Source organism: Myxocyprinus asiaticus, chromosome 32 (assembly GCF_019703515.2).
Source record: "Myxocyprinus asiaticus isolate MX2 ecotype Aquarium Trade chromosome 32, UBuf_Myxa_2, whole genome shotgun sequence".
NCBI lineage: Eukaryota > Metazoa > Chordata > Actinopteri > Cypriniformes > Catostomidae > Myxocyprinus > Myxocyprinus asiaticus.
In genome coordinates, this window is record NC_059375.1 from 7,986,776 (window position 1) to 8,004,691 (window position 17,916).

The window sequence follows — 17,916 nt, forward strand, 5'->3', positions numbered from 1 at the left end:
TGAAGGGGATGCAGATGACAGCCATGAAGCTCTGCTAGCAATCTGCTAAATGCAGGCTGGGGTTGCTTCTAGAAAATAAGTTTAGCAGATTAACAAAAATAGATTGAAATAATCTTTGTTTGATGTCTCTGAACCGTTAATTGTAGCAGAGTTAAATATCACAGTTGTCATTCATATCACCCAAAATATTTCCATGTCCTTTAAAACAAGAAAGGTTAAATAGCATGTCAAACTTTGAAGCAATAAGGCACTCGAGGTCGTGCTATATTATAAATATAGTAAATTCTAAAGAGAGTTGTTGGACACGACATGCAGCAGAGTAAATATAGTCACAATACATGACTGGGTATCACCGATTACCTGACATTTCTTTACATATGTCAGGATTCAACACTTTGCTATGCATCATGATTTCACAATTGGATTGCGATTGAAATTGCGGCAAACATTCAAGAGAGAATGTGAATATTGCATTAATTGAAGAGCCTCATGTGTCACTTATTGTTGATAATAGTGATTTAGTGAATAGTGTTCAAATTTACTTTTTGTCCATCGAAAATATGTCAAATTTAACAATTTACCCATGGAACCACATTGAGTACCCCATATCTCTGGGATGTTACCATATAGGGCCATAAAAGTGAAGATACAAAAGAAAAGATTGTTCTTCAGCAGAATCTGAAAGGATATTAAGATATCTTTAATACTATAAAGTTGTAGGCTCTTAAAATTTGGAAAAACATTTTTTTTATTTTTTTTTTTTTTTACAACATAATGGATTACTCAGTAAATATTGATCCACCGCATTCAATATTTTGGATTTCATAATCTTTTATATTTATCCATCTTTAGAAAAGCATTAACAAAATAAAAAAAATCAGCCTGGGAAGTTTCTGAAATTTGGTTGATATGTCATGGAATTAACTGTATTGTGAGAGAAACAAATATTAAAATGTACTGATATATCAATATATATTGTATTAGCACAGCCAAGTGTGCCTTGCTGCTTTAAAAACAATTGATAAAATAAAAATGATAAATATTAAGCACACATGTTATTTTAAGCAAATTCTGTCATCCTAGAAGATGTAGTAGTCACTGGAAATTATGGTTAATACTTGACTTTTATGGGTATTTTGCGGAGATATATTTAGCACTTTATGAGCACTATGGTCCTAATAAAGTGCCCAATGCGGTCCTCTGCTGTTGTTGCTCATCTGCCTCAAGGTTCGACGTGTTGTGCATTCTGAGATGCTGTTCTGCTAACTACAATTGTACAGATTGGTTATCTGAGTTACTGTAGCCTTTCTGTCAGCTCAAACCAGTCTGGCCATACTCCACTGACCTCTCTCATCAACAAGGCATTTCCATCCGCAGAACTGCTACTCACTGAATGCGTGTTTTTTTTTGTTTTGTTTTTTTGGCACCATTCTGAGTAAATTCTAGAGTCTGTTGTGTGTGAAAATCCCAGGAGATCAGCAGTTACAGAAATACTCAAACCAGCCTGTCTGGCACCAAAAATCATGCCACTGTCGAAATCATTGAGATCACATTTTTCCCCATTCTGATGGTTGATGTGAATATTAGCAGAATTTCCTGACCCTTATCTGCATAATTTTATGCATTGCACTTCTGCCATACGATTGGCTGATAATCGCATGAATAAGTAGGTGTACTGGTGTTCCTAATAAAGTGCTCAGTGAGTGTACACAGTAGCTAGGTAAACGTGTTTAACAGGTTTATAATGAAATGCTTTGTTATGTATACCAACTACCTACACTTTATCTTTCGATAGGGTTTTCATAATGTAGTCAAAATCAGTAGCAACTCGCCGCCTGGTTGTGTCATTACCGAAAGGATTATTTTAGAAGTGTAAATCCACAGATAGTGTTTCCCCTTTCCCCTACTGCTGCAGGAGAAAGAAATGTAGAAACTAGAACAGAAGGGCAGTTGATGCAGAGTTCGACTAATCTCAGATCTGAAACAATCAGAAGCACAGAATCACAGCAGTCTGTGTTCAGCTACTTAGTGTTTTCTGGTCTAAAAACTCTTCCTGTTGGTCAGTGTTGTTAAGTTTCACTTTCATGGGCAGTTTTAGAGGAAGCCAGACATGGGCATGTCTATCTGACCTCTATTGATAGAAATAGAAATGGTAGGTTATGAAGCCAAGAGTCCAGCATGGATAAAGATCACATGCACACACTTGCATAAGACGCAGTGTCTCGTGTCTGACTGTTAGGAGGTTAAACTTTAGCACACACTGCATTTATACAGCAGTTTTTACTCCTTTTCTACCCTAAAAGAATAAGGAACTGCTACAGGGCTTGCTGATGCAACCAATATGCAGTTTTATATTTCAATATGGTCTAGAATATTATATCCATTTGTACATAAACACAAATGTTTTAAAGAAATTATTGACCCAAAATTGAATATTCAAACATGGTGTGTCGTGATCAGTGACAAAACACACAAGAACCAATGACAGCTGACATCAAACCTGGTGCGACTCGTCTTGACGCATTATATTTGAATGCATTTGAATAAGATTTGAGTCCTGGTCTCGTGGATTCACGTTAGTATAGATAAATTTTTTCGAAATGTTTTTTTACGTGGCTCGTATGTATCATGCCTGTTTCCTGGTTAAAAAAAAAAACAAACAAAAAAAAAAAAAAACACTAGAGATGCTATAACAATAATAAATTGTATTCCCTTCCACACAAATCACAAGAATGGCATCAAAACACTTTTACTGTAGTGCATGACTTGTAATGTGAATAATTTTAACATTTTCAGTACAGCTACTACATTTACAAGCTTGTTCAAGCGCGATCAAATTGCACCATAGCTCAACTGTTAGAGAGTTGCACTTGCGATGCAAAGGAGTCCCTTGTGTGAACTAAAAGTGTCATAGAAGCACCAGAATATGATGTTTCTTCAGCTTTTGAGCTTTTTGTCTCACATATGCTTTTTATGACACTGTCTGTTATGTTTAGGGTAGGAAGGTCGTTTTCGTTGATTTAAAACTCGATAGAATATTAACCTAAGCCTCATCTGTTTGGGAGAACATTGAACACTTTTAGCACCACAAAGTGGACTTGTCACCTCAGAGCTGCCACGATACGTATAATGAACGTGATATTTTACAAAAATGTCGACACATCCCTCAATTTTCATGAGATCAGGCTGAAGATTTGAGACCTATGCCAGAGGTTGACATTTTTTGATTCACTTAAATTTTGTTCGGATCCTTGTGCACAAAGCTATCATATGGCTTCAGAAGGCTTGTGATATAGTGCACGTCACACTTTTGTCATAATTTGATGGTGCTTTTTTGTCCGTTTTGGAGCTCGACAGTGTCCGTCCCAATTGTTTTTCATTGAATGGAATGAAATTGTATGTATAGCTTCTTGTTTTACTTGTAGGGATTATGGCAATGTCATTTAGTTAACAAGAAACTTAAACTCTGACTAAATCCTTAAGCCCATGTCATGTAGAGTTTAGAGTCGGACAGCACAGCTGTAGTTGTGTTCTCTCCCCAGCAGACATGAAGAATTCATTTTGATGGTGATCATGCGCAGCTAGTCCCATGACTGCAGTATCTGTGTGTGTAGTAAAAAGCCTGTCCTCAGAGCGACCAGATGGCGTGCCATTTTCTTACACACACAAACACAATTTGAACTGCAGCTTTGTACTCTACTGTGGGGCTGGACTTGTAATGAATCCAATTACTGTCCACTCAGTTGAGCTCTAGTATAGTCTTGTAAAGTGCCAATTTAGCCTCCTGATTCAATTAAAGTCTCAGGAAAGCCCTCAGACTTAAGGTGAAGGTGCAAATGTTTACTGCACAATGAGAACTTGCTCTCAGAGCATATAATTGCACACATAGCATTTAGCTAGAATCGTCTGTATCTTTAGTAAGTTTAGCTAGAAACACAGGCACATGACAACATCATGATCTGTTGCTGTTTTAAGTCTTTAGGTTTTGGGAAAACCTGTTTGAAAGCAGTCAACATTTTTTGCAATTCTGTGTGGTGGCATAGTCAGTCACATTTGGCGTGTTTGTATTTGACTATGTGGTGTTTAGGGTTGGATGGAGAAGAAAAAGGACCTGTCAGAGTTATTTGTGTTCCCTTTGAGCTGTCAAGCATGGCTTTCTGGTTTATTTTGTAATGCCTGCCTTTTAATAATGCCGTGTCATTGGCTAATCTGGGTGTTTCTTCCCTTACAGACGTTCAAGCCTCTGGTGGGGAAGACAGTGCTTGGATCCACCACCGCCATTGAGTTCTTCTCTGATAGACAGCTGGACTTCCTTACAGATGAAGGAGCTTATCAGCCCTATCAGGTGAGTCTGATCTGATCGGTGTCGTTTGCTTGAGCTTTCTCTCTCACACAGTGTCTGTGCAATGTTCAAAGGGTAAGTGGTCACTCTATACATTAGTCTGTGTTTACACTGAGCTGAAAGTTAACCCTGTGGCTCCCGTCTCTGCCTGCGTAAGGATCTGGAATAGCCTTGTCCATCCATTCTGAAATTTCTCAAAAAAGATAATACAACAAGCATATAGCCTGTGACTTCATGAAACATAAACAGAATATAAAAACAGCAGATTCTCCCAATTAAAACAAGCCCAAATACAAAGTGAAACAATGCTTAGATCTTCAAATAATCTCAGAGGAAATGCAAAGCTACCTCAGATATCTTTTCAGTCATCCTGGGAGACAGTCTCTGGTTACAAAGTGGACCAATCACAGCTGTTGTGGTTTGCGTGGGTACATTTTTGGAGAGATGCGAAATGCCACAACCACCCTAGCTATGCAGAGCCTATGGCAAAGGTTTGACTCAGACTATAAACTAGAATTAAGATTAATCTTTGGCTCCATTTTGGTTAAATTGCTGAATCTGGCTACTTTTAGACTTTTTTTTTTTTTTTTTTTTTTCTGTTAAAATTTTTGATTTATTGTACAAAAAATATATTTAATATAGCTATTTATATCATCCAGCAAGCCTTCAAATAAATAGAAATCTGAAAGTGCATTTGATTATTTTTTTTATTTTTTTTCATTGGGATGTTTTTGGTCTAGCTTTCTTACGCAGAACTGGCAGCCCTGGTCATTTCCTTGCTTTCCTGGAAATCGTGTACTAGAACTCCCCGTTAGAGTGCTTTCTCTTCAGTTCACACTGATGGGTCATGCTGAATGGATGTACTTGGATATACAAGCCGGTCAGCTATATGACTTCACCACCATGGGCGGCGCTTCAAACTCAGAGTGCTAATAATGACTACGAACAGCCTCTTCTATTGTTCTGTGCTAAGCCACTCTCATAAACAGCTTAATTAATCTATCTTAGATAAAACACACAGTGACAGAGAGCGAACTGAAAACAAACACACATGACAGATGGCAGGAGATGCTCTCTACTGCTGGATTCATATTCACGACATGTTTTATCCCCAGTGTTGCCGGCTCACCTCCATACTACACAACGGATAATGAAAAGCCATCTGCCAGCAAATTATTGCCCGCTGTCTCATTCTCTCTCCCTAAACCGCCCAATGTTGTGTGACGCTGGGCGTAGTGTGTAGGTGATATTATATATTTGAGGGAAAATAATGAAACAAGTCCTTGTTTTTGTGACTAGGCCTGTCACGATAATTACGTTATCAACTTATCATATGAAATATGGACATGACCTCGATCATTTTTGTTGACCTCAATATTGCCCATTGCGTTTACATGCATGTTTGATCACATAAGAATGAATGTCACCAACATTTTAGCCAGTCGCGCTGCATCTGTGCTCTCGTCCGCTCTCTGTGTCAGAGGCGGGGCTTAGGCAGCTCCACACACACACACACACACACACACACACACACACACACACACACACACATCGGACAGCGACAGGTGAAGTTTACATGTTACTCGAGGCTAACAGGTGTTTTAATAGGTGTTTTTCCCGACGACTGCATAATTCCAGCCAGAAAGTTTGGAAGAATAAGTCCAAATGGACTTGGTTTCAAAGCTGCATTCCAGAGCTCTGGTGTGGTAACATTTTGGCTTTAAACCGAATTAGAGAGGAGAGCCCATTAACGTGAAGCCGATATGTCGACTTTGTTTAAAAACAGTGACAACGAAAAGTGGCAATACAACTAACTAGTGCTGGGCAACACATCGAATAACCACGATATCATCGCCATATAAAATTCAACAATATCGTGAATATCGCGATGATTTTAATGAGCCTTTTATTTGGCCGTTAAGTTTCATAGAGTGCATCAGTAGACTAACGATCCTTCAGGGCTGTATAATTAATCAAAACAACATCAAAATGGAGATATTATAATTTGTGATTATTTAACAGCCAAAGGCTGCAATTAAAGACAGATAAACATGGTCTGTGTGCGCTTCAGAATGAACTGGTGATGCGCTGATCTGTGTGCACGCGTGGGGGCGGCGGGGGCTCGTGTTTGTTGCACAGTTCACCTACATTGTGAAGTAATGCCAGTTCAAGCATTCACGCAGTTCCAAACTTTAGTAACTGCTATAAAGTTATTATACAAATCTACAAACGCGGAACAGTAAAGGAGAGTTTGACAGCGGCTCACAAGATGCGAAACTCACCTGTCAAACAAACATTGCACTTTCCGTTTCATAATAAAAGCTCCTGGTGAAGGTGAAATAAACACGACTGCAGCTGCAGTGTCAAAATAAAAACCCCAGTTTAGGGTGAAGTAAATAGGACAGAAATATATTAATTTATCTTTAACAAATCTTATCCTGAAAATAATAATAATTCAGTATTATATTATAATAATAAACTTGACTAGGTTTCACAGTAATAATTTAGTACTATGCAATATTCATCTTTATTTCCTAAAAATAAATGTAGTTTTTGCACACCTTGTTCATTCACAAAGAAAAAGGTTTTAGTAAAAATATATGAAGGTAAATACAATTTTTATTAAGCTTCCATTTATGATTGTATGTTAAATATAAGAATAAGTGTTCAAATCAATGAAAATGATTACATTTTACTCTCCCTTGTGTTAATTTAGTGAAAAACTGTGGGAAACATGCCTTCATCATTTTTAAATAGGTTTTTATTTTATGCCTTTGAAATATGAATTATGCTTGGCTACAATGGCTGTTTAGATTAAATGTTGGTTCCTCTGATTGAAAAAAACAAAACGAACATTTATGCTATTTCAGAGCAAAAACATAATTATCGAGATATGTATCGAATATCACCAATTTGCTGACAAATATCAAGATATCATTTCTAAAGCCATATCGCCCAACCCTATGACTAACCTAAAAGCTCATCTAAAACATAACCATCCCATCCAGTTTTCCGAGCTGGGAACAAAAACCGCAGTTGGAGATGAAGAGGGGCCTTCCCGACTTGATTTAATTTTGACATTCCGATTCCAGTGTCTGAATATTCTTAAGAATTAAACGTTCATTACCCTATGAAAGGGTGTACTTGCATTGTTATGCTATTATATTATCATTTTATCAGTGCCATGAAATGGTCTTAAAATTACAATAATATCGTTTATCACAATTATTTCTGGGACAATATATCGTCCAACAAAAGTAGTTATTTTGACAGGCCTATTTGTGACTGCTGCACACCATAGCACAGCTTACGTTACTGTAGGTTATCTGGACTAATCTAGTTTAGATAAGCTATGAGATTGCTTGTGTAAAAAATATAAATAAATAAATGCTTGCATGTTATAGGTTTATAATAAATGTTGGTTTATAAATTTATCATGATTGAACAGAGGATCAGTAGACATAAGCGATGTCATAAAGCCTAGTTAGCTGTCTACCTAGACAATGTTTGAGATATCATGGCTGTGAATGTGATGCAAAGGCTGTTCCAAATAATAGGTGGTCCAGAGGTGTAAGCAAGGTTATGGTGCTACAGTCACAAACACAAACACACATTCTCGCACTCAACAGTTTGCACGCCACAGCACGTTGAGAGGAAGCAGGCAGGTATTTCTTTTTCTCCACATGCATAACTCCTTCCTCAGTGTAACTGTCACTCGCAGTCATTTCCTCAAAAGTAACATTCCTCAAACCTACAAGGGACCCTCACATATTCTGGAATCGGAAACCCACATCCCAAAAATCCAAAGTTTGACTTCCAGAATGTTTGGGAACTCTGTTGTTGTGCTTGCTGAAGTGTGATGAGCTGACATCCTGTCCTGGCCTCTCCTCTCCTTTATGGATTGTTTCCACAGTGCGGCCCGATCCAGGGATGGGTGGAGGAGGGGCCGGAGTCCAGGAATCTGTTTGGCATAATCGTAACAATTGAGGCTCTGTGTGGAAGGCCAGCCGGAGAGAGTGAGAGAATAGGACCCTATGATTTCTGCATTGCAGAAAACACGGACGGAATCGCGGAAACAATTGATAAAAATGGAATTAACTATAAAATATGGAATGTCACGGAATTTGACATATTTGGTATGAAATTATATTAGTATAAATGCACAATTAATCAAATTATGATTATTGTCCTCATGTGATAATTAAAGGAAAATTCCGGGTTAAGCTCAATAGACAGCATGTGTAGCATAATATTGGTTACCACAGAAATAAATTTTGACATGTCCCTCCTTTTCTGTAAAAAATAAATAAATAAAATAATCTGGGTTACAGTGAGGCACTTACAGTCGAAGTGAATGGGGGACATTTTTTGTTTTGTTAAAAGACTCCGTTTCAAAAGTATAGCCAGAAGATGTAAACAATATGCATGTTAACATGATTTTAGGGTGATAAAATTGCTTGCTAACCTTTTCTGTGTAAAGTTATAGCCAATTTTACAACTTCGTTGCCATGACAATGTAATGTCAACAAACTCTAAAACGATTGTAAAAATGATGATTTAAACAACTTTACAGCTCAAATAATGCATGAGTTTTAACAGAAGAATTAATGTATTTGCTTTTATAAAAGTATAAGCTTCACATTTCTGGTTTTCCAAAACTTGGCCACATTCACTTGCATTGTCCTCATTCTCCTCCATTGTAAGTGCCTCACTGTAACCTTGATATTTGCTTTTTTCTTTTTTAAGAAAAAGAGGGACGAGTCAAATGTTTTTGTGGTAATCTTCATTATGCCACAAATGCTGTCGATTGAGCTTAACTTGTATTGAACCCGGAATAATTCTTTAAACCACAAAAGGCTGAGATTTAACTAAACAAATAGCCTATACGGTCTGCATTCACTTCAACAGAAAGTGATTGTGGGAAGCCACTGCTTATACACCAACCGCATGATTCATATCACGTGTGCTCTGTGTGTGTATTAATGACAAAGAGAAGTTAACTATATTCGATGTGAAGCGGAGCGCATATAGACTATATATATTTAGATAATTAAGTCATAGCCTTGTTCAGTTTAATAAGCACATTAGCCCATTTAGCGAACTGCTCTCCGGAGGTGAGAAGTGAAGCCGTCAAAAACATCCGGTTTTCCGCCAAAATGCCAAAATAAAAGCTCCATTTAACTAGACGCGTGAAATTGAAAAAATGAGACAAATATTTTATTTCTGTATAGTAAAATGTAATATTCAATGTAGTTGTAGTAGTAGTAATATTAATGATGATGTTAATATATCTGTAATAATTACATTATATTTAAGCAATATCTTAAGAGTTTCATCACTGCTTTCATTAATGCTGTGATGCTCTACTGTGCAGCACTGTATTTGTCCATAATAATATGAATAATAAAACACACACAAAACTCAGATTGTGCTGTGAAGATCAGTATAGACGCTCTTCATTTAATAAAAAAATAATGCAGTGGTATGTTAAAAATTTCTGTTTTCATTTTATTACAATTTTATTAATTTATTTAGACAGTTTAATTATAAAATGTAATTAAACTTTAAAATCCGGAATGCAGAGAAAATAAAAGGGAAAGCACAGAATTTGGGGAAAAAAATAAAACTGATTTCATAGAGCCCTAAGAGAAACGGTTAAAAGTGCTGTAATGTTGTGTATTACTAAAAGAGGTGTCGTCACACTTGTGGCTTACGCCTGTTGCACACAGCACGCCGAAGCAGCACGTGAACAACACCGAAGCAGTACGTCAGGACAACTTTAGCAGCAAACAATGTGCTTTTGCGCCGGCAGTGTTTCTGCTACTGAAACTGCTGTGCTCTATAAAGAAAATAAAGTTGTTATCAGGAATGAGCTATTAAAAAGTATTACAAACTTGATCACCATGAAATCTTATTTACATAATGCTGGTGTAATCTAGTGTACTCTCTTAGTAGAATTCTTTCATTTAGTAACAGCCAAAACAATAAGCTCTGCTCTTTTCAAACATTATTCAGTGGGGAGGACGATGAGCTTTTGAATGTTGTTTTGCACAACAGAGGACTGTTTGATCACTCGGTCTGGCTCTTATTACAGCTTAATAATATAGTAAGAAATAACTAATTTTGTACAACCATTGAATTGTGATAACTCTGTTTAAACAATAGCCAAAACTTTCTCAAAATGGACGCACTCCCAAAAATATGTGTAAACTCACCATCTGCAACAACAGCCGAGGCATCCCACTCTTTTTCTGTTGTTAATTTATCCTTATAAAAAGTAAACTGAGGGTCATAGAGCACTTCTTTTCTCCACAATCAGTCTTGTCATCCATAGTTAATACAAGACAGAGGTAAGTTCTGAATACGGATCACATGGACTGTCACGTGCATTTGCTTACCACATCTGTTAGCACTTGTCTGCAGCACATGGATATTGCTGTTTAACCTGTAGACCTGCTCTCTATTTAATAGTATATAATAGGCAGTTTTTTTGTTTTGTTTGTTTTTTGATTAAGCCTTTGGCTTGTAGTATACTGCAGTTTTAAATGACAAAACCGTACTTCAGCTTAAACTTTTTAAAACTATTTAAAAACAATTTAATTTTGTTTGTCATTTTACATTTTTTTCAGTTTTTGTTTTTTGTTTTCCTACATGCTCTAATTAATACAAAACACACTAGACTACTAATATATGCTTATTCCAAGCAAATTTTTCATATCTACTCATATTTATGATGTCCATAAATAGTGCACTGTCACTTTAATTCAGCGTGAGCAGCGCAGCAAAAAGTACACTCACTACCAAAATGATTGCAGCAGTGCTGCCGCTGCGACGCTTCTGCCATGCTCTGCTGCGCTGTGTCTGCATCCAATGTGAAATCTCTAACCTGTTAACATGAGTGCCGAAAAAAAAATATGTGCTGATTCTGCTTTGCTTCGGCATGCGTTGTGCAACAGGTGTTACACTCATTCTCTGTGGTGTGATGGCCACATTACTGAATGGTTGATTGGATCTGGATGTGCATTTGCATTAATTAATCCTTATAGGGATAGTTCTCCTGAAAATGACAATTTGGTCATTATTCACCCTCATTTTGTACCAAAACTGTATGACTTTCCTCCATGGAACACAAAAAATAGATGTTATTCAGTATGTTAGTCTGTCACCTTTCACTTTCATTGCATATTTTTTCCATGCATTGAAAATGAATGTTGACTGAGCCTGTCATTCTGCCTAACATCATCTTTTGTGTAGAAGAAATTAAGTCAAACAGGTTTGGATCAACATGTTGACAGAACATTTTTGAATGAACTAACCCTTTAAAAGTGAGATGGAAGAGGAGGAATTTGACCTCTGACCTCAGTGTGGATGGGCAGGGGCCTGAGAACTTTGTGTGATATTGAAACATTCTTTTGTTTACTGTCATGACAGTTAAGGTGTGTTCACACTGGCAAGGTCACTAAGTCGGTGTGCTGTTGGTTGCTAGTAGACATTCCTATATGACTGCAGAATCCAAGTGTATCAGTAGGTAGATCACGAGCACCTCTGTCTGCACTCCTATTGCCAGGCCTAGACTGAATCTGATGAAACGGGACACTGGTGTACTTATGAATGGGAGAAATTGTAGATGTAGGAATAGAATCTCACCTTACAGTTAAAAGAGCCAGTTGCCTTTTTGATAGGACATTGAGAACGTGCATACGCATTAGCTGAACCAGCCTGAACAATAGTTTTTTGTTTTTATTGCCTTCGTGATTTTAGCTAAAGAAGCATAATTTATTGTCAGATTTTTTTTTTGCTGATTTGCAGTCTGTTTTTTCTTGTAATCTTGACCAACCGTTTTGGAGATTTCGAACATGGTCGCCGTGTGGGCTAACTTGCCTTAAAGGGATTTTGGCAAAATCTTGAGTGGCCGGCATTCTAGCCTCTGGAGGTGGAAAAAAATATCAATTCACTGACACCCTGTGGGGATTTGCTGTATCTATATCGTGTAAATATGATGAATCTATGTTGTAATTGACAATATTTATCCATACTTATCCATATTAATATCCTCAGTTAAATCCATATTTTATTATTTTGATTAAATAATCATCAAGTGTTCCAAACCGAAGCAAGGGCATGTGGAGAATAATGCGAGTAGCTATATAGAAGCATCTCCAACTTTTATTTCATTTCCAAATAAATCTGGTGAGTAATAATAAAAGCAGCACTGTTTATGGACTAAGGCACTATCATTAAGAAGGAATGTAAAAAAAAATAAAATAAAATACATGAAGCACATACATAAGGGATACCAGACAGTTATGACAAGCGATTGCTGACTTGATGAATTACTGCTCATATTTGTTATATGACAGTGTTTACTTTATAGTGTTTTTATTGCAATACTCTGTAGATGATTGTAAGAGTGTATATTTTCTTTCCTTTATCTGTTTGTGTGAACAGCTGGGAGCACAGAAATTTCAAAGTAAGAGTCCCAACTGTATTTCAAGCTTGTTTATTGGTAAAAGTCCCTTGTTATGCACCAAATCACAATAAACTGTATCTGGGATTTTATTTATGTATTCATTTATTTTTTTGGACTCTCTTGGAACACATTCAGTATATCTGTTTTAGACACTATCATACATTTTAGTTGGTCATCTGCTTTCTTCCAACAGAGGTCGACCCAAAAAGCGGTTATAGACCATTTCAATGACTGTTCGTTGGTGACGTCAAGTGACGTCATTGTTCCATGATCATTTCCAGAGACGGGCCACTTCTATTAAAATGAATGGGAGAAATTGGAACACCCAGCGGCAGTCAACGGATCTGAGCATAATCTGAGTTAAAGAAGCACAATTTATTATACCAGTTGTGACAGAACGACACACCCCTCCCATGGATCATCGTCGCCCGCGGTGACTTTTCCCCATTTCCTCGAGAGTTAGATGCGATGATGAGGATTGGAGCATGTGCCACGGCCGACAGGCCAGGATGCCAGGCCTCAATTCCCCTCAAGTGCCGAGGCCCAGGGAAGCCAGGCCACTCATTTAAAATAAATGCCTCTCCTGACAGTGGGGAGGCCTGACGTCACATCCACTATGTCCATCTCTTGCTCACCCTGCCTAACAGTGTTGTCAGATTTTACTGCTGATTTTAAATATGTTCTTTGATCGTAATCTTGACCAACTGCTTTGGAGATTTTGGTCTTTCCCCATGTAAGTAGATAGGAGCTGCACATTCATGCTTGTTTACATAGAAAAATAGCTGCCCAAACTGCCCAAGAGCATTCCAAAGATGGCTGCCGAGTGGACCGACTTACCTTGAAAAAGAGACTTTGTTGAAAGGATCTGGAAATACGTTTGGACTGTTCTAATTCTTGTGTTTACATCCTTGAAATGGTCTATACCGATTAATCGTGCTGATAGTTGCTTTTTGGAACTATTGGTTATTGGCAAAAAATCAATGCCAATAGTTTTTTATTTTATTTATTTTTTATTCCTTCTTATTCCTCTGTGACCAAAACCCTTCATCTGGTGATTATATAAGCTACAAAATATTTACATATAGAGCATTGTAACGAAGCCAATACTCTGTCATCATCACGGTTTATGGACTAAATCACTATTATTTATGTGAAATGTTAAAAAATGCCACATTTTGAAAATTGACAAGTGACAGGTAATGATCTACTGTTGATTAATTATTGCTCATTAATTATCAGCCTTTTCTGCCACCTTAGTTATCAGTATCTGCAAAATCCACTGTCGGTTGACCTCTACTTCCAACACCGTAGTCATCGGTATTGGCAAAATCCAATATCGGTTGAAATCTACTACTGAAGATACGACAGGTGTGTAGATGTCTCCAGTTGGTTGCAGTAACCCTCTGTTTCTTGTAACAGATCTCTATCCCATACTGCAAAAATGCCCCCTGTCACATAATGGTGTGTGTGTGATTGGAACACAATTTTAAATTCACATATCATTCAACAAAACAGAACATTCATCACTTGACGCACACTCTACTGTTGATGAAGAAACATAAATCACACAAACGGCACAGACACCCTCCCACATACGCTTGCACACACTCATTCGCACTCATACAGTCGCCATTTCAGCATGCATGTTTATACACAAGATTGCATTACTTCCAGAAACCTAATCTACATTGTATAGAATTACTCACTGAAACTGCGTTATATAAATGACCTTAGTAACACACAGCATCCTATATGAAAGACACAGTCAGCGCACATACACTTTTTATTACCCAAGCAACAAGCTTTTTTCACACACATCACGTATGTAGCATTGCCATAGCAACAGGAGTGCACATGACGTCTGCTCTCCAACAAAAGCTTTTACGTGCCGCTGGGCTGTTTCTGTACACTATTCTGTGTTTTCCAACCACCATCAGGTTTAATTGCGCTGATGTTTACGCTGCTGTTATAATGTGTCACCATTAATGCTGTAATGACTGTACTATAGTGTCTGTCTTGATGTCATTTCGCCTGTCCACAAAATGATTCATCCACTGAATGCGTCATCTCTGTGAAAAGCATTTGAAGAGTGCTGAATGGAACATCCTGTCTCTCTGCACTTGTACGCTGCTTACACCTCTGACTGATGCAAGTATTGTGTCAGCTCCCTACGCTGCCCCATGCCATGGCAACACTCCTCAGCACTCCACCAGCATGTTCCCTCTCCCATCTTTCCATCCAAACAACATACTTTTTTTAATATCATTCCATTTTCATGCGCACTGAGAGGTGGGGTATCATTATTTCTATCAAAGCGTTTGAAGTGGCATCCTTTGTATCAGGTCCCGGTGTAGTCTGAGGATAAGGAGGTGTTTTTGAGGTTGCCTATGTATGGACCATTTTGCACGTTTTGAGGTGTCTGTAGCACATCTGGTATGGGATGAGTTACACACCAAATTTAATTCTTAGGTTCAGGGATTTGTTCAGAACCCTTACCCTAGCTTTGAGCAATAGTAATAGTGATGCATGCCTTAACAAACACCACTGATTAAAGAGGAGAAAAGCATTTAATCAGGTGAGGTACGAGAGGAGATGAACAGAGGTGTCTTTGCTGTGCATGTTGTGTAAAGGAGGCCTGTCTCGCCTCAACTTGTATGCTGGGCTGAGGGGATTGTGAATCTCCAGGGAACAGGACGACATATATGCAGGAACTCTGTTCTTCAGAGAGCAACAGAACAGGGGCACGTCTGCCCTTTATAAGCACAAAGACGGAGGAAAAGAGCAATGGAGAGAGACAAGTGATGGAAGCAGAGGAATGCTAATAGGAGCACTCAGTCATGTGGAGCAGGACGATAATGGGACTCCATTCATTCTTAATGAACACATTGTTAATTTCACTGACGTACAGTAACGGTCTGAGCCACCACCTCCGAATAGACATATTGATAATAATTTAGCACATTAGAGCATTTCTTTATAATGTCACTTATGTCTTCATTTTCATACTGCTTTTCCAACAATATAAATCATTTTTTAGTGTTCATAACAGTAGACAAGAAATACCCGGATGACCAACTGCATTCAGTGAGATTCTGAAGTGCGCACCACTGGACACTTTAGTGTCCCATAATGCCACAGCAGCTTCAGAGATGTCACATTCAAAATGCTGAATGCTCTTTTCAACTGTAAGTGCTATATATACCAAGAAAGTGCTGTAAGTGACATTCTGGAACTTCCACAAGACGAGCCGTTGAATTAGACACACCCCTCTTTCCAAAAATCCCGCCCTCCATAGATACCGTTGAGACCAAAGAGAAGCAGTGCGTCTTCTCATGTAGCAAAAAAGCGCTCTCAACTGACGACATTATGAATTTGCAAATGGCATTAAACCTAAATGAACCGCTTCAACTAATATACTGAGAACATGCAAAATGATTGACTGGCAGAAAGCACATCAAAGTCTTCTGATTGGCTGATCAAAGAATGTGACTGCAGATACATTTTTGTTTGTTGTTTATACAGTCTAGTGCTGTCACAGAGACCGTTGAAATATCTCAGGACACTTATATCAGTGATATCTTTCAGGGAGTAGAAAATGTTCTGCATAACATTCCATAAAAAAATTACAGCACCTTTATATTGTACTTTTTTGCGGTTTACATTTTTTTTTCCGGTTGTTGTTACTATGTCATATATTCAGGTCACAGGACCATACCCACAATGGATACAGGATGAAGTATGTCCAGGAATGTATTCGTACTGCTCGCCTGCATACCTAAACAACCTGTTTTACTAACGGCCGAGAAGTACGTTCTTAATCAAAAGCAGTACATACACTGACAATATGCAAGTTTGGATAAAGCCTGATGTCACAGAGCAGCTGTCAGACAGAGAGAGATTGGTTGTCAAGGTATGTTTGCAGAACATGGAGACAGGCTGGAAAAACAGTATGAGCACTACGCCCAGTGCTCTGTTCCCAGGCTGCAGGATGGAGAGTGAGAGAGAGGAAGGAAGCTTGTTTTATCTGGGTCAGAGTTTGGATCTGGAAGCACTTTCCTATTCCCCCAGCACTGAGCACCACCCTGCCTTCCCAGTATCTTCCAGCACAGAGCCATGTCGAAAATCCTGGAACATATTGCTGTTAAAGTGATGGATGGCAGTCCAGTGCGAAATGGGGTGGGGGGATGGAAAGAAAAGTGCATCTGCTCCATCCTTCATGAGGGGATATGTGCAGAGGAGGAGAAGATGAGATTACACCTTAACTCCTGTTAAAGGTGCCCCCGAAAGACTATAGGAATGAGATCATTTTTGATCGGCATTTCAATTTCATTGTTCTGAGTCACAACATTTGTCTAATTCTGAGCAGCCTTGCATTGCTGCTAACACTTGTCAAGGGTTCAATAAAAAAAAAAAAAATACTCTGACTGAATTATTTGCATGGACAGCTACAGCTCCACAACAAGAGAATTATGTTCTATCTGAGTTCTGAGCTTTCAGTCTGATGAAGAAAGAGAGGGCTGTTCGAAATGAGACAAAGCAGCACAACCAGCATTCTTATGAGTACGGCTGGGTATCACCTGGCACCTCACAATACAATACGTTTTGCAATACACGTCACAATTCGATATATTCCAATACATCACAATATCATAACTTGATTTGGTTACGAATCAATTCCAATTTCAATTCCAATTTATTTGGGTATATTTCAGTTATATACTGAAGAGCGTGTAGCTCATCACCTAGAACATCACCTTTTTGTCTCTTGGTGAGCTCATTAAATTGATTTGGAAGTAACAGTGTGCCAACTTTGTTGTGTGTTTACATAATATGAATACACAAATAGTTGAAAATAAAGATTGATACATGGATCTAAAGTACTGATACAATATCATGAAAAAAAGGATCACGGTATATGAATATTTTATTATATCGTCACAGCCCTACTTATGAGCTGGTTCTTTGTAATTTATCGATCTCGAAAAATAACTCTCAAACTCATGAGTCATCAGTTTGAATCAGTCAGACAACAATGCCTTAACAGCTTTTCTTTATTTTAGTTTAAAGCAAAAACAATCAACATTTTAGGTTGTATATTTTTGCA

At 38.0% G+C, this 17,916-nt stretch overlaps 1 protein-coding gene across 3 annotated transcripts in view; it reads left to right on the forward strand.

Moving 5' to 3' along the window:
- The window catches only part of LOC127422901 (probable JmjC domain-containing histone demethylation protein 2C), a 244,566-nt gene that overhangs the window by 173,656 nt on the left and 52,994 nt on the right, over nucleotides 1-17,916 (forward strand). For all 3 annotated transcript variants that reach the window (XM_051666731.1, XM_051666732.1, XM_051666733.1), the window contains one exon: nucleotides 4,232-4,345. In XM_051666731.1, the coding sequence (XP_051522691.1) occupies nucleotides 4,232-4,345 (114 nt within the window). The remainder of the gene's footprint in view (nucleotides 1-4,231; nucleotides 4,346-17,916) is intronic.